This window comes from Melanerpes formicivorus, unplaced genomic scaffold (genome assembly GCF_026170545.1).
Source record: "Melanerpes formicivorus ecotype bairdi unplaced genomic scaffold, bMelFor1.0.p_v2 SCAF_1, whole genome shotgun sequence".
Lineage (NCBI taxonomy): Eukaryota > Metazoa > Chordata > Aves > Piciformes > Picidae > Melanerpes > Melanerpes formicivorus.
Window position 1 is genome coordinate 57,044,504 of NW_027142353.1, and position 23,423 is coordinate 57,067,926.

At 42.2% G+C, this 23,423-nt stretch overlaps 1 protein-coding gene across 1 annotated transcript in view; it reads right to left on the reverse strand.

The window, feature by feature from the left end:
- Positions 1-221: 221 nt before the first annotated feature.
- Positions 222-23,423, reverse strand: part of RNF17 (ring finger protein 17) — a 54,124-nt gene continuing 30,922 nt past the window's right edge. Inside the window, exons 23-39 of the mRNA XM_068147881.1 lie at positions 22,732-22,794; positions 21,248-21,445; positions 19,388-19,538; positions 18,869-18,987; positions 18,067-18,157; positions 16,396-16,511; positions 15,766-16,073; positions 13,703-13,866; positions 11,111-11,230; positions 10,062-10,142; positions 9,279-9,404; positions 6,092-6,202; positions 5,409-5,565; positions 3,575-3,710; positions 2,194-2,383; positions 1,745-1,847; positions 222-858 (exon numbers count right to left, since the gene is read on the reverse strand). Of these exons, the coding sequence (XP_068003982.1) occupies positions 1,749-1,847; positions 2,194-2,383; positions 3,575-3,710; positions 5,409-5,565; positions 6,092-6,202; positions 9,279-9,404; positions 10,062-10,142; positions 11,111-11,230; positions 13,703-13,866; positions 15,766-16,073; positions 16,396-16,511; positions 18,067-18,157; positions 18,869-18,987; positions 19,388-19,538; positions 21,248-21,445; positions 22,732-22,794 (2,230 nt within the window). The 3' untranslated portion in view covers positions 222-858; positions 1,745-1,748. The remainder of the gene's footprint in view (positions 859-1,744; positions 1,848-2,193; positions 2,384-3,574; positions 3,711-5,408; positions 5,566-6,091; positions 6,203-9,278; positions 9,405-10,061; positions 10,143-11,110; positions 11,231-13,702; positions 13,867-15,765; positions 16,074-16,395; positions 16,512-18,066; positions 18,158-18,868; positions 18,988-19,387; positions 19,539-21,247; positions 21,446-22,731; positions 22,795-23,423) is intronic.

The following is a 23,423-nucleotide window of genomic DNA, read 5'->3' on the forward strand; positions in this document are numbered from 1 at the left end:
AGGCACAGGACCTTGCCTCTGAACATCAAACACTTTTTCACTGTGAGGGGGAGTTGTGGAGTCTTCATCATGCATGTTTTTCCCTTGGTAACCCAGACAAAAGTCTCTCTGGGGAGACTGAAAGGGAGGCTGGGCTTTAAAATGTGAAGGAGAGAGTACACTAGACATCCAAAGTGACCTTACATACTATGGCAGTAAAGGAAAACAATCTTTCAGATGGATGCTGAGCAAGCTCTTGTTTATTCCAACACTTTCAAAGGAGCAGTGCAGTTCCAGGAGTAGGAAGGAGGTACAAGGACACCCAAAACACATCCCTCTCCTCCTAACTGAAAACATATGCAAACATATTCCAAAACAAAGCTAACAACACTAACTACCCCCAACTGTTTAGTCTCAGTTTCAGACTGTGATACTGAAATATGCCCCAAACAAACCAGAGTAATAAAGCTATCATCTTCCCTGGGACTCTTTTAACAAGGTCTGAGAACCAAATGCACAAGCACCAGCTTTTTTATCTATTTCTTACTCCTACATGAATTAATTCTATCTACTCTTATGAAAAGGGTATCATAGAACAATACTTAATGCTCTGAGGTCAGGAGATGGAGATGTGAAAGTATACTTTCACTATTTCAAAAAGCATTGGGAGCATTATCTACAACCATCACTAGAAGAGTGCTTATGAAAGGGGAGGGAAAAGGACAACAGACTGGGCCAAGATATTTGAAAATCCAAGTTTTCAATATTCTCTGTAGACAATCTACTTAAAATATTCAGTGTTTGACTAGATCTGCAGCAGTCTGTATGTTACCAAGGATCTGTCCCCAGCTGACTGGCACAGGCTGTCAAGATCACATGCTGAAAATGAGGAAAAACAGTTGTGATTAGGCCAGAGTATGTTGCTATGTATCAAGTTATCTTCCTCTGTTACTTAGGAGCAAAAGCTCTCTGTGTTCTATTGCCTTAAAGCTTTTTGTTTCAATACCTGTTAGTTTCTAAAGCTATACTGTGGGTGTAATGTGGAAAGAAATTACATTTGTTTAGCAACATTTAAATTTTAAAGAGAGAGTAAAAGGAGGTAAAAAAAGAGAGAGTAAAAGGAGGTAAAAAAAGAGAGAGTAAAAGGAGGTAAAAAAAGAGAGAGTAAAAGGAGGTAAAAAAAGAGAGAGTAAAAGGAGGTAAAAAAAGAGAGAGTAAAAGGAGGTAAAAAAAGAGAGAGTAAAAGGAGGTAAAAAAAGAGAGAGTAAAAGGAGGTAAAAAAAGAGAGAGTAAAAGGAGGTAAAAAAAGAGAGAGTAAAAGGAGGTAAAAAAAGAGAGAGTAAAAGGAGGTAAAAAAAGAGAGAGTAAAAGGAGGTAAAAAAAGAGAGAGTAAAAGGAGGTAAAAAAAGAGAGAGTAAAAGGAGGTAAAAAAAGAGAGAGTAAAAGGAGGTAAAAAAAGAGAGAGTAAAAGGAGGTAAAAAAAGAGAGAGTAAAAGGAGGTAAAAAAAGAGAGAGTAAAAGGAGGTAAAAAAAGAGAGAGTAAAAGGAGGTAAAAAAAGAGAGAGTAAAAGGAGGTAAAAAAAGAGAGAGTAAAAGGAGGTAAAAAAAGTAAAAGGAGGTAAAAAAAGTAAAAGGAGGTAAAAAGAGTAAAAGAAGCACCAGTTGTAGTTGTCAACATTACTAACACTTTAGACTTCACTCAAGATTTCCTAAATCATACCTTTGCCAACAGTATGGATGTGTAGTTAGCATTCCCTGTACTTACTGTGTCACTCATCCAACTCTGCAAGTCCCATCTCTATCAGTTTCATATGAATGAGACTTTTGTCATCTCCAAACAAAGAAACGGTGATCTCTGGTGAAAGAGCCTGAAAAGCAGAAGTTGACAGAGTTGTGACAGTAACAGAGTTAAAGCTCAAGCTAACCAATAGTGAAAGTAACTTTACAGGCTATACTCACTGCTTAAATAGAACTGTGAATATACAGAGTATTTCTGTACTTAGGGGAAATGGGTATAAAATAACATGCAATGCTCAGAACCCTCAGTTTGTAGGACTAAGATGATTTTCTCTCATCAGCTACCCTTCCTGGTAAATGGTTTACAAATTTTAAGTGGGAGGGTTCACAGTAAAACATACCCAGAAATTATATGCAGAGTGCTAGGAAGAGTTTTAGGCTGTGCAAGAACTAAGTGGAAAAGAGAAAATTTCTCACAAGTATGGAAGCAGAGAGCTGTTTTCCTTCAACACTCTCCATCATAGCCCACAGTGCCTCCATGCTCCATTCTGGGGAATAAGGAATCCTCTTCATATTTTCATCATACAAAGCAGGTTTAAATCCAGCCAACAGCACTCGTACTGCCTGCACAGGATACTTCATCAGGTAGTAAGGTATGTGGCGCAATCTAAAACGAAAGAAACAGTTGCCTCTACCAATCCACCTGTCAAGCTACACTGCAGGGCATGAACCTAAGCATCTCTTAATGGTTCATGTTCAGTCACAGAATCACAGAGCCCTTGCCCTACGCTAACATGCCAGTGGCAGACTAAATACTTGATTAAGTGGGGCTAGGCCCTCTGACAGACTTCAGCACAGTAGCTATCAGGAAGCAGGCCAGCATCATGCAGACCTCTGAGCCTGCCACTGGTTCTTCATTACAAAGCTTGGGGCACCTAATAAGGACAGAAATGCAAGTTGTCAGAATGCAGGCTCCAAGCCTAGTGTGTCTGGATAGACTGCTGTGGTCCAAAATGCTTCATACCTGAATGTGCTCTAGACAGTACTAGGAATATGTACCTTCATTTCATATTATCATTTCCTTATTTTTCTACCTTCCCATCCCAGAAGAAAGGGAATGGGAAAGCAGAGCAGGGAATGCAGCCCCGAAATAAACCATACAGTCTCCCATGACCCTAATAGTCTGTGAAGGAGGAAATGTCTTCAAATCCCCGTTTTGCCATTTTCAGCAAGGACCTGTAGATTCCCCAAGGAGTTTAAGAGCAAGTCAATGGTATTAAGCCATATATACATAAAGTGAATGGGCTTCAAAGAAAATTCAGACAAGGTTAAGAAATCCTTAAATTCTGGGGCACTTGAGACAGTTCCTATCTGCACAAGAGCAGTTCCTACAGTGGCTCAGCAGCAGGCAGAACAGGGATTTGAACTTCCTTTCTCCACACAAGCAGCATGGCGTGTCCCCCACTCAGATACTCCTTTATTCCCCAGCTGTCTTCTGCAGTTGCATGGTACTGGAGCATTTGTTTGTACACCTGGAGGGCTCATTCCCTATTTTGTGTAAACTTCTTGTGTGCAAAAAGATTATAAACCTGCTGTTACGATGATGTGCTTCTCAAAACAACCTGGGAAAAGGAGCAGGTGCACAACGCCATACCCAGCAGACAAATTATTCAGCAGCCAAACAACTTCCCTCCAACTGAAATCTAATGCTAAATCATTCAAAATGGCTGCTGTTATATACAACTAGATGAAAGCTAAAAGATACATACACTTACTTCTAAGTACATATTTTATATTGTAACTGTAGGCATGTGTACACACAAACATTTTAAGTGCTGGGTTTTGGGTATGTATTTACCTGTCTGTTGGGACAACTGAAAAATTACCATAGTCAACACACTGAACGAGGATCTGAGCAGGGTCCAGCTTTTCAACTGAAAGGAGCTTTGCTCTGTACCATACATCATCCCAGTACTTTACAAGGCAAGGCATTTCTGTAAACAGTTAAACAAAAATAAACCATCCCAAAATATACTCCACAGTGCAACACAAACCAGGTGAACCTGGAGATCCATTTTGCTTCTTTATTTTTTTTCCTTCTCTGAAGTTCATGTCACTATTTTGTTCTTTCTGAACTCCCAATTCACAATGGTTTGTATACTATTTAAGTCATGTTTATTTAAGTCATGTTAAGTCATGTTAAGGCTCTGCAGAGGGACCTCGACCGACTGGACAGATGGGCAGAGTCCAATGGGATGGCATTCAACAAGTCCAAGTGCCGAGTGCTGCACTTCGGCTACAGCAATCCCATGCAGAGCTATAGGCTGGGGTAGGAGTGGCTGGAGAGCTCCCAAACAGAGAGGGACCTGGGTGTGCTGATCGACAGCTGCCTGAATATGAGCCAGCAGTGTGCCCAGGTGGCCAGGAGGGCCAGTGGCATCCTGGCCTGCATTAGGAATAGTGTGGCCAGCAGGAGCAGGGAAGTCATTGTGCCCCTGCACTCTGCATTGGTTAGGCCACACCTTGAGTACTGTGTTCAGTTCTGGGCCACTCAGTTTAAGAAGGACATTGAGACACTTGAACGTGTCCAGAGAAGGGCAACAAGGCTGGGGAGAGGCCTTGAGCACAAGCCCTGTGAGGAGAGGCTGAAGGAGCTGGCATTGTTTAGCCTGGAGAAGAGGAGGCTCAGGGGTGACCTCATTGCCCTCTACAACTACCTGAAAGGTGGTTGTAGCTGGGAGGGGGTTGGTCTCTTCTCCCAGGCAACCAGCACCAGAACAAGGGGACACAGTCTCAAGCTGCGCCAGGGGAGGTTTAGACTCGAGGTGAGGAGGAAGTTCTTCACCGAGCGAGTTGTTCGTCATTGGAATGTGCTGCCCAGGGAGGTGGTGGAGTCACCATCCCTGGAGGTGTTCAAGAGGAGATTGGACGTGGCACTTGGTGCCATGGTCTAGTCATGGGGTCTGTGTTGATAGGTTGGACTCAATGATCCTTGAGGTCCTTTCCAACCTAAGTTATACTGTGATACTGTGATGGTTCTCTCTCACATGGCAATGAGGGGAATTAACAGGAATTGCTTGTTCAGGAGAGATCCAAACTGTTTAACACTTAAACTCTGCAACTTTAACTCACTTGCACTTTTCAGGTAGTAAACAGGCTAGCTGTAAGAGAACAGGCAACAGTCTGGAGGCAGAGGATACCTTAAGCCTCAACCAGAATTTTACTAGTTGCTGGAACCAAGTATTGGCAATAATTGGTTTCTTCACAAAGTTTTAAAGCCACATACATGATATTATTTTAGCCTCAGCAGCCATGGACAACTAAAGCTCATCTTTTGCCTAAATGGAGGAACACACAATTGAAGTGAAATGATGCCCTTTAGGGTTCACATAATTTCTGATTCTGTATGTTACTTGTGTCTTTTTAAGATTTAATGGCAAAATATTCAGAGCTAAAACTTTTCCCTTAAGGGGACTGCCACTGAAGCTGTATGACTGTCATATGCAAGCTAAACTCGGCTCATCAGCTTTAACTGGCATCAGAAGTCTGAGACAGAAAAGTCTCAATTTCATGGTGTAGTGTGGTTTTATTTAAAGATACAGAGAAATGGAATGATTCATATTCTTCAAGCATACTTTCAGGCTTCGTGCACATCCCCATGAAACTAAAGGAAAACAAAGGCTCTGATGTACCTTTCTGGAAGCATGTTAGTACAGGAAGGGACTCCACAGTTTCATTACACCACTTCAGGGCTTCATCAAAGCTCTCCAACTCAGAATCACAGTTGGCATCTCCCTCTGTGTCAGACTGCTTCACAATGTTCTTTGGAGGTTCAAAGCAAATGTATACCTACTCAAAGAAAAGGCTCATATTAATTTTGCTAATGACTTAGAACCTTCAAATTCCATCAGTTATCTAGAATTAATAGAAAATTACTTGTTCCCATCTTCTAAAGGTTCAGCACATCCTTGCTCTCTTCTTTACTCAATTGATGAATAACTTTGTATTGACACTTTTTTTTCCCCCAACATTAGAATAGAGTCATGACTTACTGGCATCAATCTCACTATTAAAAGAAAGAATGAAAGGAATGCACATATCAGAATGTACCCATGTGTTGCAATTCTTACAATCTTTTTTTTTGAGGGAAATGGTATTTATTTCTTTGCCCTCACCCAAGAGGTATTTTGAGTGAGAGATTATTCAGATAGTTGCATTGCACAACCATCTGCACCAACAGCTCAACAGCATTTTCAATCTTACTAATGCTTTCTTGTATTGTCTGGAATTGTTAGCCATGATTTCCTTTGCACAAGCATGATGAGACTGCAGCTTTTCCTCTCTGCAACACATGAGAGATGTTTACAAAACATACCTCCTTAGGGGACACCAAATGGGTAACTCTGACAGGAAAGGTGTCTCCTGGAACAGGTAGCTGTGGCAAGACGTATGAAGGAAAACTACGAATGTCTCCTTCAAGTAGCCCCTAGACCAAGACAGACTTTGGTCAAACACTGTATTAAGTAACAACATGCAAACTAGCTTTAGTATGATTTCTGGTTCAAAAGGAGTTATCTAATAATGTAAACACTGTGTCCCTGAGAATACAATACAATAGAATAAACCAGGTTGGAAGAGACCTTCAAGATCATAGTGTCCAACCTATCATCCAACACCACCTAAACAACTAAACCATGGCACCAAGCACCCTATCAAGTCTCCTCCTGAACACCTCCAGTGATGGTGACTCCACCACCTCCTCAGGCAGCCCATTCCAATGGGCAATCACTCTCTCTGTGTAAAACTTCCTCCTAACCTCCAGCCTAAACCCCCCCCGGCACAACCTGAGACTGTGTCCTCTTGTTCTGGTGCTGGTTGCCTGGGAGAAGAGATCAAACTTTGCCTGTCCACAACCTCCCTTCAGGTAGTTGTAGAGAGCAAGAAGGTCTCCCCTGAGCCTCCTATTCTCCAGGCTAAGCAACCCCAGCTCCCTCAGTCTCTCCTCACAGGGCTTGTGTTCCAAGCCCCTCAGCAACAAACAAACAACAAAAACAAATCAGCATTTAGGTTTGTAAAAAAGCTTTAGATAAGAGATAACCAAACCAGCGTGAGCCAGTTAATTTTCAAATATAAAGAATGCATCTTTGAAGTGTTCCTAACATACTGACTTGCTGATTTAATTTGTGTTAATTAAAAAAAAACCAACTAATCCATTAAGTATGGGATTCCCTTTAAAGAGAGAAGATATTTAGAAAGAAAACCTATAATAGCAATTAATTGGCAGAGACTAACTGAATGTCACATCCAATGTTACTGCAAACTGACAGAGCAAGTCAGCCCTTAAGAAAACAAAAGATAGTTGAACTATTTTCTGTTGAAAGTATGCACTCTTCCCACTCCTGCTTAAGGGAGTGGAACATCTTCCTTATGAGAAGAGACTGAGGGAGCTGAGTGTTTTTTAGCATGGAGGAGACTGAGGGTGACTTCATTAAGGTTTATAAGTATGTAAAGGGTGAGTGCCAAGAGGATGGGGACAGGCCCTTCTCAGTGATGCCCTACAACAAGACAAGGGGCAGAGGGTGGAAGTTGAGGCATAGGAAATTCCATGGCAACACAAGAAAAAAAGTTTTCACTGTGAGGATAACAGAACACTGGAACAGGCTGCCCAAGGGGGTTGTGGAGTCTCCCTCTCTGGAAATATTCAGAGTCTGCCTGGATGCATTCCTGTGTTATCTGGTGCAGGTGATCCTGCTCTGGTGAGGGGGTTGGACTAGATGATCTCTTGAGGTCCCTTCCAGCCCCTAACATTCTGTTATTCTGTGCTGTTCCCAAGATTCTACTTCTGGAACCAGTTCAAGCCCTGGACACCTTGCTCCTTTGCTGGTCTACAACTGAACATCTCTGATAGGCATTTCCTTACAAACTGTTCTGAACCTCTTGTTTTGGGAATGGATCTGTTCAAAGCTGTACTTCTTGTGGAAACAATCCAGGCTTTCTGAATGATTCTTGCTTACAGCCTTCTTACACAGCTTTGTTTTCCAGATTTCATTTTTGTTTTGAGTACAAATCTCCTTTCAAGATCCATATTTAGTCTGCTGAAAGTTTTCCATGCTAACTCAGTTGTAACAGAGAGATTTTTCTAACTGTATCACAAGGCCACTGGCACATGTGCCAAGACTTAGATCAGTGACAGCCGTGTGCTCTGCAAAAAGTTATTTTATGAAGCAGAGACTCCTGCTGGAAGGAGAAATACATTGGCAAGCTCAAACAGAATTAAAACACAGCAACAAAGCATGTGTAGTTTAAACTAAATCCTCTCAGACTCCAAGGGAAAAAAGTACAGAGAAGTTACTTCTCTAATTATTTTGTGTTACGACAAATGAGTTTGGTGAAAATTTGAGCCCTCTAAAGAGCAGCAGATTGATAACCCAGACACTTGGAATGAAGAACCTAGGTAACTCCCTTAGAAATCACTAGGCCTCTATTTAAATACTTAGTATCATAGTGTCAGTCAGGGCTGGAAGGGAACACAAAGATCACCTAGTTCCAACCCCCCTGCCATGGGCAGGGACACCCCACACTAGATCAGGCTGGCCAGAGCCTCAGCCAGCCTGGTCTTAAACACCTCCAGGGACGGCGCCCCACCTCCCTGGACAACCCATTCCAGGGCTTCACCACTCTCATGGTGAAGAGCTTCCTCCTCACATCTAGCCTGAATCTCCCCACCTCCAGCTTCATTCCATTCCCCCTAGTCCTATCACTACCTGAGATGTCCCTCCCCAGCCTTCCTGTAGGCCCCCTTCAGATACTGGAAGGCCACAATTAGGTCACCTCAGAGCCTTCTCTTCTCCGGACTGAATAGCCCCAACTCCTTCAGTCTGTCCTCATAGCAGAGGTGCTCCAGCCCTCTGATCATCCTTGTGGCCCTTCTCTGGACACGTTCCAGCATGTCCATATCCCTCTTGTAACAGGGGCTCCAGAACTGGACACAGTACTCCAGGTGGGGTCTCACCAGAGATGAGTAGAGGGGAAGGATCATCTCCCTTGACCTGCTGGCCACACTTCTCCTGATGCAGCCCAGGATCTGATTGGCTTTGCGGGCTGCAAGTGCACACAGAGCTCATGTTGAGCTTCTCATCCACCAGCACCCCCAAGTCTCTCTCCTCAGGGCTTGATTCAATTTACTTTTGAACATCCCCATCCTTGATCTATTTATATAATTAATTAATCCCTTTGAGTGACAAAAGTATTGCTCTATTCCTACCATTTTGTGTTTCAGGGGAACACAAAAAGTAAGTGGACTTTAAACTGAAATGCAAAAAATTGCTTTTCAGTAAGGAGTCCAAGACCAAATTCTTGGGAGTTCACTATCCCATACAACCTTATCAACACAACCTATCTGTGCTTGTTACGTGAAGAGCTGTGTACTTAGCCTTACTCTGGTTTACAGCACAAAACTGGACAGAAACACCCAAAAAAAATAGAAAAAAAATCACAACGAACACCTCAGCAATCTTTTTAATGTCAGAGTAACCACAGCAAAAGACACACACATATCCCACCTGCTTTGATATGTCCTCACAATCTTCAGCAACACAGTACTTCTGATAGGCCATGAAGGAAGAGAGCGAGGTTCCACCAAAATACAGGCTGATGGACAGCTTACCCCATGGGTTATCTGGTAATTCCTACTCAGGCAAGGCAAAAAAAGACTCTCACAGTGTGACTGAGGTTTTAGAAACAGGGACTAGGAAATTCAAACCTGTCATTCCTCTGTGCCAATATACTCATCCATCAAAGACACAAAACCAGTAAGGATGGCTATTAGGATCAGTTAATGATACAAATGGGAGTGCATCTCCTGGGTAAGGCAGCACCAACCACTCACTCTCTGAAACATCCCATGCTTGCTCACTCATCATGAAACCCTTCTCTTTCAGAAATAGCAGTAAGCAGTTAAGCTACCTGAAATTGTAGGTTTTCAGACAATACAGACTATGCCTTTCTGTGTAATTTTAAGATATTAATTTAAGCATGCCTGTATTTAATCATGCCAAAGGTTCATAGTTTAAAGATCAATAGACAAGAATGTATGCTGTTGGTGTGTAGGTTGTCAGAATATAAACACAATATAGGAGAACCAAAAAATAGTAATGAATCTAAAGGACACATTTAAGGCCTGAAAACTATATTGGAGATAAGAGTCATAGGAGAAATAACATTAGTTTGGGGTTTTGTGTAAGAAACACATTTACTGCTATATGCCTTTACCTTTGTTCTTAACCCAAGGTAGAAAAAGAACCAAAAGTAAGCCTCATCCCACACCTATGAATAAATTAAGCTACCTGAACATGTATTTCAACCTCTTCTTTTGTAAGTAGTTCTTGAAGGCAAGCTACTGCATCCTGCTGCCAAAAATTTCCAATCTATGTGATGAAAAGCAAGAATCCCCCCATTAAAATTCTGAACAAGCAATACTCTCACTATTGTTAACACAGTAAGATGAAATACATGGTTAGGATTGCAAAACTTATCTGAAAGCATAAATCATTAGTCTGATTAGTCTACAACTGTTTAAACATTATCTGCTATTTGGTACATTGAAACTTACTGTGTGACAGAGCTGAGCAGCAATTTTCAGATGTTTAAGTGGCTCAGAAATGCTGCTTGCCAACCTTTACTACATACATGGCAATGTACCTGTGCACAATTACCCAAAGCATAACCCAAAGATACAGAATTAACACAAGATAACTTAACAGACAACAGAAAGCACAGGATGCTTTAAATATTTGGTTCCCTGCAATATCTGTTTGCCTTCCAAATGTATTTATCATTGAACTGCTTCCAGTAATAAAAAGTTTTCCTTCAGTAATCAACTCACTAAATTTGAATTAGATACCATGACCTGTAAATGTTATTTACACATCAATTATAACTAACACTCCCCCCCCCCCCAACAATTCTCTTGTTTTAGTTTAGCATAACAGATTGTTTCCTACACAACTAAGTTCAGAATGATAGATACACTTTTGCAGGAAAGTTTTAACAGCTTTCTGGTCATTTAATATTAAGAAATCCAGGATTTGCTACTTGTTGCAGCTACTGAAAAACTATTACTTCAGAGTATCATCCTGCCAGCTACTGCAGTGTCCTGTCTCACAAAGATTGAACTCCAGTGACATGCTTTTGAGGCATGCACACTTATTCCACAAAGCAATTTGGCAGTTCCTGCTAAGAGGCTGCCTTGCTGAAACAATCCTCAACAACTATTCCCTGAATCCTTGTAGGCAAGAAAAAAATGCCAACATCTGATTTCAACCTGTGTATGACTAAATAGTGAATCCACATTTGAGTATCTACCTAAAGTATCTTCAAAGTCACCATTACTCACTGGCACTGTCTTGTAGAGTTGACACGGTATGCAAAAGGGAGGAATAGCAGTGTACAATGTAGTTGGATACAGATGACATGAAAGAATCTTCTCAGTGCAACCAATGTCTATGTACTGTACCTACAGCAAAAGAAAAGCTTTCCTGAAACAATTCAGGCAAGTTTAATAGAAGAAAACACTCACTCACAGTATTCACTCTTCTGGAGGAAAAAACAATGGTGTGACAGCCTTAAAGGCTGTGCCTTTAAGGAAAGGACAGCTGCAGAATCCTATAGCTGAATGATTGTGTGTAAAAAGGAAAACAAAGAATAGTTCCAAACGAATTTCATTGGTCAGATGTGAGATGTACCATAGCAAATATCACTAACATTCTTTCTCTCACTCACTTCAGCTTCAGTCTGTTCTGACTTTCATTCTTGGCCAGACTCCATGCATATCAACCCTGAACTGCAAACTGATAAGAATAACTAACTTTCTTAACAACTGCTTTGATCTAATGCATTCCCCTTAACATCCTTTTTTCTCTCTTTCTCCTTTTTCACCTAATTAACTACTAGAGGAAAGGGGAGGAGGGAGAGAGAGGTCTGGGGGGCACCCAAGGGGGAATTCTCCTTGGGAGGATCTGTGTTTGTGTTCTTTCCTGTAAATTCTTGCACAATAATGTAAATACTGTGTATTTTGTACATATTCATTGCATTTCATTATTGCTTGTAAAATACAGCTTCCCATTCGCTTCTCAGGCTGAGTTTAGCTGTGCTTTTATTGTGGGCGCCTGTGGGCTAAAGCATCCGCACCACTACAAATGGCTTGCTGCTATGCAAGTAATGTGAAAGTGGAAATGAAGAATTAAAATAAATGGTTTGGCAGATTAAAAATTCAGTTTCTAAACTTGCCTTGTAAGAAATATTATCTTTTGTGTAATAACTGAACATGAGCCTGCACTGTGCCCAGGCAGCCAGGAGGGCCAATGGCATCCTGGCCTGCATCAGGAACAGTGTGGCCAGCAGGAGCAGGGAGGTCATTCTGCCCCTGTACACTGCACTGGTTAGGCCACACCTCGAGTACTGTGTCCAGGTCTGGGCCCCTCAGTTTAGGAAGGATGTTGAGCTGCTGGAATAAGTCCAGAGAAGGGCAACAAAGCTGTGGAGGGGCTTGGAACACAAGCCCTATGAGGAGAGGCTGAGGGAGCTGGGGTTGTTTAGCCTGGAGAGGAGGAGACTCAGGGGTGACCTTATTGCTCTCTACAACTACCTGAAGGGAGATTGTGGCCAGGAGGGGGTTGGTCTTTTCTCCAAGGCAACCAGCACCAGAACAAGAGGACACAGTCTCAGGCTGCACCAGGGGAGGTTTAGGCTGGAGGTTAGGAAGAAGTTCGACACACAGAGAGTGATAGCCCATTGGAATGGGCTGCCCAGGGAGACGGTGGAGTCACCATCATTGTGGGTGTTCAGGAGGAGACTTGATAGGGTGCGTGGTTGCGTGATTTAGTTGATTAGATGGTGTTGGATGATAGGTTGGATGCAATGATCTTGAAGGTCTCTTCCAACCTGTTTTATTCTATTCTGTAACCCACAGCAGTTTAAAATTTAGAGAATTAAAAAAAATTGTGAATTAGGATGGTGTCAGGTTTACAAACCCGCATTCAGAAAGCATGCCAGACTCAAGCAGCAGAAAGAATTCAAAATGAAGACCCCCCCCTTGACTTTGAGTGGGGACAGGGCAAGGGGAGTGTAAACCTAAGTGTTTTCAAAGCATTCCACTTATAACAACATCAAAATAAGACAAAAACCTAAAAAGGATTTAGAATAGAATAGAACAGGTTGGAAGAGACCTTCAAGATCATCGTGTCCAACCTATCATCCAACACCAACCAACCAAACCACGTAACCAAGCACCCTATCAAGTCTCCTCCTGAACACCTCCAATGATGGTGACTCCACCACCTCCTCAGGCAGCCCATTCCAATGGGCCATCACTCTCTCTGTGTAAAACTTCCTCCTGACCTCCAGCCTGAACCTCCCCTGGTGCAGCCTGAGACTGTGTCCTCTTGTTCTGGTGCTGGTTGCCTGGGAGAAGAGTCCAACCTCTGCCTGTCTACAACCTCCCTTCAGGTAGTTGTAGAGAGCAATAAGGTCACCCCTGAGTCTCCTCTTTTCCAGGCTAAGCAGCCCCAGCTCCCTCAGCCTCTCCTCATAGGGCTTGTGTTCCAAGCCCCTCACTAACTTTGTTGCCCTTCTCTGGACACGCTCCAGCAAGTCAACATCCTTCCTAAACTGAGTGGCCCAGAACTGGACACAGTACTCGAGGTGTCAAGGGTAGTTTTTTACTTAAGAACATTTATGATCACTGGGCCAACTATGGGAAAAATAGTGGCAACTGAAACAGACGGTATAATCTCTAAAATAAATGTGAAAATCAGGACAACTCTCACACATTTAAGCAGAATGAGCATCTGGATAGTGAGGTCAGCTGAATGAAAAAAACTGTGATCATAAGTTTATTTTCGAGGATTATATTATTTGTTCTTTTTTTTTTTTAAGCATACATGTGCACATGTTCACACACTCACACCCTTCATAGAATCAAATTTACCTGTAGGGTACTGCCACCGACTTCTACCACTTTTCCTCGATACCACATGGTATCTGAACCTCTTACAACACAAGCTTCTCCCTTTTTCCAGTGGTATGGTCCCAGAAGACCAAGGCATCTGAATTTACTTTGTATTTCTGTCATCAATTTCTTCAGTTTAATTTCTGGGGGTAAGAGTAGTAATAAAAAATTAATACTTTCCAAATAGTGTGTTATTACTGCATATTACTTCAATCACTACAACTCAGCAGATTCAGATAAAGACACATAAACACACAATACAAGTGCTACTCCAAAATGTATTTTTCACCACTGATACAACATGTATACTCCATGTCTAGTATAAGCAAACAAGTTACTAATTTAAACAAAAAGTAAACTCCATTTCCAGTTGCAAAGCCATTAGTAATTCTGGAGTCTAATCTGAGAGGAAGGCTCCCTAAATTTTGCAACTGACACTGCAGCAGCACCAGAACAAGAGGACACAGTCTTAAACTGTGCCAGGGGAAGTTTAGGCTCGAGGTGAGGAGAAAGTTCTACACTGAGAGTGTCGGTCGCCATTGGAATGTGCTGCCCAGGGAGGTGGTGGAGTCATCGTCCCTGGAGGTGTTCAAGAAGAGACTGGATGTGACACTTGGTGCCATGGTCTAGTCAGGAGGTCTTAGGTGACAGGTTGGACTTGATCTTTGAGGTCTCTTCCAACCTTGGTGATACTGTAATATAAGAGCCTCTCCATGAGCAAGACAACACATTCCCAGAAGCAGTGGTAGGGAAACACCATGAAGGAACACCAAACAGGTGTCCAGTAGATACTCTTCTGCTATAGCTGCAGTCTACAGCAACAACTGCAAGCACAGAGTCTTAGGCAAGGGGAGTTACTGTAGGCTGCATTTCAAGTTTTTATATGATCTATTAGTTAAATGTACTTAGAGTAAAAAAATTACAATAACTCATGTTCTCATATGAAAACATTTCTCTACAGCACAATATATTATGCTGTTACTGAAGACTTGCGTGTGTCAGATCAAAACGTACCTTTCACAGTATCGCTAAGGTTGGAAGAGACCTCGAGGATCATCGAGTCCAACCTGTCACCACAGACCTCATGACTAGACCATGGCACCAAGTGCCACATCCAATCCCCTCTTGAACACTTCCAGGGATGGTGACTCCACCACCTCCCTGGGCAGCACATTCCAATGACGAATGACTCGCTCGGTGGAGAACTTTCTCCTCACCTCCAGCCTAATCTTCCTCTGCCGCAGCTTGAGACTGTGTCCACTTGTTCTGGTACTGGTTGCCTGGGAGAAGAGACCAACCCCTTCCTGGCTACAATCACCCTTCAGGTAGTTGTAGAGGGCAATGAGGTCTCCCCTGAGCCTCCTCTTCTCCAGGCTAAACAATCCCAGCTCCCTCAGCCTCTCCTCATAGGGCTTGTGCTCAAGGCCTCTCCCCAGCCTTGTTGCCCTTCTCTGGACACGTTCAAGTGTCTCAATGTCCTTCTTAAACTGAGGGGACTTTTAAACAGTACAAACAGAAAATATTAAGAGATACAGAATCTATCACAACCCAAAAGAGCCCAAGGAAACTGGGCACTGAGCTCACACTAAGGAAAACAAAATATCCAGTAATATTTGAGAACCAGGATAAATTATGAGAATCTTTAGGACTGTATCTTCATTGTTATTAGGAAAAGATACCACAATCTGAACACTGTAAGACAAAACACACACTGCTTCACCCAGTGCTGAGAAGCTGTAACCTACCTGCCTGAGCACTTGGGGTTTTGATGCCTGGGGAGGGTGGAGGACCAGAAGAGTCCTATCTAGTGGGCTTAAGGACAAGGTGCCACCTGCCAGGAAGTGCCAGACCTCTCCCCACTGCTGTAAAGCACTAGCACACATTTCTCACCCCCCACGCCACAGGTCTCACCCCCTCCCAACAGTAATCCTCCCCAGCAGGAATATCCCAGAACTGTGTTCTGATCCATAACACAAACAAGAACATGCATTGGGTGCAATCTGGTATACTGAAGCTATTAGGTTTATAATGCACTTTCTTACCATATGCTTTCGGTATTATGTAAATAGTTCCATCGCATCCAACGTAACTTACTGCAGCTTGAAAAATTCTCTCCACAGGTATAATGGGGGATGTATACATCTCACCCATTCCTGAAGGAAACGGTGACTCATGTGCTTGGTCTGATTTCTGTTCACTCTCTGAAACAACCATGCTTCCCTCCGGAGCAGTGCTGACTCTTGCATGTGGAGTGTCTGAATGACAACCATTCATTTGTGCGTTCTCTTGCTCTGAATGTGCTTCAAGATATTCCTTGGAGATTGAGCAAGTCACATCAGCTTTATCAGTTCTGGCAGATTTAATCAAATCACATCAACATATTAACTGACAAAGACTTTAAAAAGTCCAAAGAATAAAACAAAAGTAGCAAAAATCCAAACACACAAAGATGGAAAATGCATCTTAAAATGACAAACATCTAATCTACCACCACAGAGAACTGAACCATGCACTGGAATACAACTAGTAACTCAGATAAGGTCACTAAAGATGGGAGCTCTGTTGGTACATATTCTATAGAGGGCAATCCAAACTTTTGTTTTAGTTGTTAGTGTATCATAAAGTGAAGAATATGAGAGTCTGAAAGAATATAAAAGAAAAAGCATCCAAACCTTTTGTTTCTAAAGGCTAACCCCTTTTTAACAAGGTGTTCTGAAATGTCAGTCACCTTTCCTGTTTCGTCTTTGAAAAGTATTTTCACAGGCAGTGCACAAGCCACAGCACTTTCCTGGAACAAAATGACAAAATAAGAGAGATGGGCAACACAGTGCATAAGCCACAGGTGTGCTTTACATTGCATTGGTACTGACTGCAAATCAGACTTCACTGAACAACTGATGTCCACATCAGCACACACAAAATGTGTTTTATCCACATCACAGTCCCCAGCATTTTACCAACTGTTCTAGACAGTACACAGAAAAAGTAAGAGAGTCAAACTTTTCTTCTCTCAGCTATCAGAATGAATTGCCAAATACTATTTTCCTCCAGCAGGAGCTTTAAACCAATTCATAAGTAACTTTGCTTATCAGCACCAGAACAGGTTGGAAGAGACCTTCAAGCTCATTGTGTCCAACCTATCATCCAACACCACCTAATCAACTGAACCATGGCACCAAGCACCCCATCAAGTCTCTTCCTGAACGCCTCCAGTGATGGTGACTCTACCACCTCCTCAGGCAGCCCATTCCAATGGGCAATCACTCTCCCTGTGTAGAATTTCCTCCTAACATCCAGCCTAAACCTCCCCGGCGCAGCCTGAGACTGTGTCCTCTTGTTCTGGTTGCCTGGGAGAAGAGACCAACCTCTGCCTGTCTACAACCTCCCTTCAGGTAGTTGTAGAGAGCAATAAGGTCACCCTTGAGTCTCCTCTTCTCCAGGCTAAGCAACCCCAGCTCCCTCAGTCTCTCCTCATAGGGTTTGTGTTCCACGTTCCAGCAAGTCAACATCCTTCCTAAACTGAGGGGCACACTGTAAAGCCTCACTGATAGGTGTCAATAGGCAGCAAGCAAATCAAACCCTCATGACTACTATTTTTTTTTCCCCACCAGAGGAAGAAACAAATTACTCATGATGTCTGTGCATCACTGGACTGGTTCTTTCATTTTCTCAGGCTTGAAAACTAATACAGTAGCTGCTGAAATAAGCCTCACCATGAATATGACAATCTTGCTCATCTGTCCATAAAAGCTGTCAGCATCCAAAGATAGTACTTATATCCAAAGACATAAGTATTATTCTTCAGTAACAACAGGCTGGGGAGGGACTTCTCAGGATGTCAGGTAGTGATAGGACTAGGGGGAATGGAATGAAGCTGGAGGTGGGGAGATTCAGGCTGGACGTGAGAAGGAAGTTCTTCCTCATGAGAGTGGTGAAGCCCTGGAATGGGTTGTCCAGGGAGGTGGTTGAGGCCCTGTCCCTGGAGGTGTTTAAGAGCAGGCTGGCTGAGGCTCTGGCCAGCCTGATCGAGTGTGGGGTGTCCCTGCCCACGGCAGGGGGGTTGGAACTAGATGATCCTTGTGTTCCCTTCCAATCCTGACTGATACTATGATGAATATGTATCTTAGACTGTGTTCTTACCACCCTGGGCAGTCAAACAATAACAAAAGTAAAGCAGAAAAAATGAAAAGCATCTTTCCCCTACAGTAAAAAGCAATCTAAGCAACTTCCACTCAGGACTTCTGAATAGTGAAAACATTCAAGAAAAAAACCAACAAACCCAAACTACAAAAGACAGAGGGTCTGAAAGAATTTAACAAATACTGCTGGTTTTGATTACAAACCTGTATGATTATTTTCACTTGCATCCCCACTAGGTAATAGGACAAATATTCACATGCTGTTGCTGTCCACTGTGTGCTTCCACCTGTTGGTCTAACACAGAACAAAACTGATCTTTACTACAGGAGAAGCTAGCATCTCATAAGCTTAAGAGCAAACCCTTCCTCTTACTGAGATTTTTTTTTAATTGCATAAACTTCAGGAGGGAAAATAACCCACAATATTCCAGTCAACAGTAAAAAGAAGTTATTAACTAATCTCAGGATTGACATGACAGAAAGAATTAAAAAAACAGAACCCCAAAACATTAAAATGAGGGGGACTATGAGTTCCAGAAGTCTGACACCTGTCTTAGTAGAACAAAGCAAACAGGTATTACAATCTTGACTCTTTTTTCTTCACAATACAGACAGCACATAAAGTAATGCACAATACGTTGGTCCTCTTTTGTCTGCAGTCCAGCAAAGAGAAACCTCCTGCACATTTTCATGAGACCTAATTAATCTCAAATTCTGAGCCAAGGGAAAAAAAAAGACATTCAGCAAAGTAAGAGAAACCTCTATCATCTGTACAATGGTTTAGAATTCATACTGTAAGTATTCTTTCTTTCTATAGCACAGTTTCTGTGCAGAATAACTCTCAGGGGAAAAAAAAACCACTTTTATAAAGCAAATCCCAGCCACCATCCCATTTCTTCTTTATTCTCACATCTGAATCTCAGATATCTCTGCTAAATCAGGAAGACACTACATAATCTTATTATTAGGTTGCTAATACTGTCACTCAGCATGAGGGAAATGCTACCTTATGTCTGCCAAGGAGCACTCTACAGCTAATGTCTTAATTATCTTCATATTTTCGTCAAGCTTTCTTAGACAGCTGATATCTACTGCTCTTTGGGGTCCAGAATCATAAAGTACTACCTGTTACAGACAAGAAAGGAAACAAGAAAAACCCTCTTAGAATTCAAAGCATGCCTCAATAGGTCAATACAATTCAAACAAGTATTACCAGGAATCAACAAATGGCCTTTGTACTGAAGTACCACAAAGGACTACCACAGCATACCACGAGGACAAACCCCAGATCAGCTGAGATGGGGTCCAATGACTTGACAAAGGCTATTACTTGAATAAGGAGATTTCTTGTGCTTCAGTTATACTGGTGCATTTAAATTTGTAAACCTAGAATTGCTAAACAACCTCCCCTCCACACTTTGGTTTTTCATTCTGACATGGTTAAACAGCTGTTTGAGGGCTCCTAGCCATAGAAAGCAGATGATGAAAACCAGAAAGCCCCATTTCCAGTTCCTATAAAGTTTACCTCTGCACTTGTTTCAGAGACAATCCTGCTTATCTGACCTCTTTGCCACTGCTTCAAATCCTGCAGATAAACAGCACAGTGCATACTGTCTTCCCACTTCACAGACTGTGGCTCGGATTCTTTATAGATGGTGAACATCTCCTCCTGCAAACTAACATTAAGAAATCCCATTTTCCTCGAGGTAAAAATTTATCCAGTGAGCAAAGGGTTTATTTAGTCAATTACTACCTAACTAGCACACAGTAAAAGTGAAACAGACACACAGCATTGCAGACTTTCTTTATAACGTTAGAAATACATGGAGTGAGCTTCAAAACGCATCCAATATGCTGGCTCTTGAAGCCATGGTTTAGTACTCATGAGGTCTTGGATGACAGGTTGGACTTGCTGATCTTTGAGGTCTTTTCCAACCTTACTGATTCTATGAAAAATCCTCTAAAACAACCATGCTTTCTTAAACAATGTAATTAATCTAAGTGCCCCTGACCCTTCTGTATAGCACTGTTTGAAAGATGCACTATTTTCTATCAATGACTTGGGTGTGGTTTAGTGTCATGACTAGTTTAATGGGACTCCACATAGTTACAATCAAGTAAAAAAATGACAGGAGAAATAAGAGGCAGAAAATACAAATCTTGCACTAAGCACTGATATTTTAACTGTCTTCAGATAGTAGGCACTAACCTAAATCTTGCCTAAATGTCTACCAAAGGAATAGATAGAAATTGCCTTCAAACTTTCCTAATGGTGTATTAGCATGATGTTGAAAGCAATAGCTTGATTAAATTGTGATTGGGGATACCAGTATGATTTTACAAAACATCCAATAAAGGAAGGAGGAAAAAAAAGAAATAGCAGAAAGATTCAATTTTTCTGGACAGTATTGCATTTACCAGGCCCTAGTATTTAATACATTAAAACTGTTGTGAAATAGAGGTTAGATCACATGCTTAATTTGGAACCACAAACACTTAAACGACAGTGCCAATCTGTCTTCTGTTCCTATGCTTTCCTCAACAAAGCAAAATAAGCATTTGAAGGAGTAGCCAGTGTGAGATGCAACCCTAACCAGTTTGTTATAATTAGATTCATAAACCAGGTTGGAAGAGACCTTCAAGATCATCGCATCCAACCCATCAACCAATCCAACCCACCTAATCAACTAACCCATGGCACCAAGCACCCCATCAAGTCTCCTCCTGAGCACCTCCAATGATGGTGACTCCACCACCTCCCCAGGCAGCCCATTCCAAGGGCCAATCACTGTCTCTGTATAGAACTTCTTCCTAACATCCAACCTAAACCTCTCCTGGCACAGCTTGAGACTGTGTCCTCTTGTTCTGGTACTGGTTGCCTGGGAGAAGAGACCAACATCCGCCTGTCTACAACCTTCCTTCAGGTAGTTGTAAAGAGTAATAAAGTCACCCCTGAGTCTCCTCTTCTCCAGGCTAAGCAATCCCAGCTCCCTCAGTCTCTCCTCATAGGGTTCGTGTTTCAAACCCCTCACCAACTTTGTTGCCCTTCTCTGGACTCGTTCCAGCAAGTCAACATCCTTCCTAAACTGAGGGGCCCAGAACTGGACACAGCACTCCAGGTGCTGCCTAACCAGTGCAGCGTACAGGGGCAGAATGACCTCCCTGCTCCTGCTGGCCACACTGTTCCTGATGCAGGCCAGGATGCCATTGGCCCTCTTGGCTGCCGGGGCACACTGCAGGCTCATGTTCAGCCTACCATCAACTAGTACCCCCAGCTCCCTCTCTACCTGGCTGCTCTCCAGCCACTCTGATCCCAGCCTGTAGCACTATACTTCACCAGTCTGTAAGAAGGATGCCATGAGAAAAGTTGTTTGCATTTTATTACCTCTTCATTATACGTTCTGATGACAGCCACCGTATAAAAATTTTACTAGGAGATACCACATGAGTAATTCTTGCTTGTATCTCTTCCTCAGGAAGTGATTTCAAATCCCCTTCATCCACAGCTTCCAAGGTTTCAGCAATTTCTTCTACAGGAACATCCCATGTTTCATTGGGCTGTACAGTAGTACTTGCAGTGCACCTGTAAACAGTGGAAAGGAATTAGAAGGGAAAGTTCAAATCTACTTCAAACAGTGAAGAAGAGCCCAAAAAAAATCACAGGTCTACATGACAGGAATAATTCAACGTGAAGAAAAGTGAAGAATAGTAAGTAATTTAAAAAGGCAGAATAAACTCACAACAAAACACAACACTATTTCTAAATGCTACTTCTGAAACACTCATGGGAGCAACTTATTTTTATTATTCTTCAGAAAGTATCCTTGCAGATTCTATTGACAGATGAGAGCACTACGCAATGCAGCCTGCCAGCAGGAAAAGCAAGCCTAACACAAACAGGAATGCTGAACATAGTTTGTGTCTGGCTTCAAAGACATCAGTTCATTAATATCAAGCTTTTAGGAATCAAGGCTGTCTCCAAGTGAAAGCTGCAACATTGGACTTCTAAGATGTATAAATACTCTTTTCAGAAGAATATTAACATTAGCAAACATTCACCCTTCTAGCATTGCCTGAGGATACAAATAAAACACAACTGGTAGTATTACCTTCCCAAGTACTAAATGAAGTACAGCCATGAAAATCAAGTTTTCATCAAGGTTTAAGGTGTTAAGTTGCATGATCTGTACAGAATAAAGCCCAACACCAATCAAGAGTGGGCTGGTATGCGTTTAGAGCTGCACCCCAGGCCAGCACAAGGTTTGGGGAACAGTGTCAACTAGAGATGTAAGACACTGTAGCTACATACTGCTAACAATTATTTATGCAAACCTGCCAGATGCAGGTAATTGGAAAGTGCTGCCCCATAATGGACACAGCCCATTTCAGCTGTCTACAGCAGATCCTCTAGAGCCTGAGCCCTTCAGTGAAGCTGATGGCACATCTAATTTAATGAGGAGCAGAAAATGCCAGGCAGAGAGAGGAGAGAACAGAAGAGAAATAACAGAGAACATCAAGGTAAGAAGAGCATAAATTTTTCTGTAGGGGAACAGGCACACTCCTGATGGGACTGAAGGCTGTAGATGGCTCACACCAGAGCTCAGGAAGAAAACAGCAAGTAAGAATGAGTAACAGGTAAAAATTTCTGTGCTTTGACTCCCATCCCCTGCACTCTTCACAGCCTCACTGAGAGGACTGACTGTAACCTGGGAGTAGGTGGTGGTGGAGAGGTGCAGGAGGAGCCTGGGAAATGGGGAGGATAGGTGCTAGAAGTGTCGGTCTTTTATGTCCTAGTGCCTGGAGTGGTAATTAAATATTGATGCTAATTAGCAATAAATTAAATTAAGCTTAGTTTGCCCACAAGAGTACCTGGTAAGCGATTTCGCTGCCTTCTTGCTCCTGTTTCTTCTATTTTCTTTTCCCCCAGTCCAGCTGAAGAATGGTGAGTGACCAGAAAATCCATATTATTGAAGTTAGTGATACACAGTAACTGATATGATAGTAATAAACCTCTCTAAGTGCAGTGTGCAGCAATTATCTAAGCTGCAACAACATAAAATACCTTAGTGACAACAATAGAACAATTCAGCCGCACAGGTTTAAAGCAAGCTGCTTAACTTCACAAAAGTCTTACTGAAGATTGTGACTAGTACAAGAGAAGTGTTCCTAGGAATTAGCTCTATTTCTGAGAAGAGACATGAAAACCTACTTATTTGCCTCCTCCTGAAAAAAGCCAATTCAGGAATCTCCTTTTGGAATAGGAACTTTATATAAAGCAATTCAGTATTTCTTGTCAGTATTCAAACATTATTAATGAAAGAGTAAAGATCTACTTCCAGTCACACAGTACATGAATGACCTTTTTAAAAAGCCAACAAATTAAATACAGCAATGAGATCACATTATCAATCCCATCTCCTGCATCAGGCTTGCTAAATCTTCTGGCTGTTGCTGTCATAGCTGGTTACTGGAGTATTTATTTTCTAGGAAGATGACTTACCCTAGGTGCAAGTTATGCACTCAGAAGCGGTACAAGGGAAAGGGAACCTGAATGATAACCA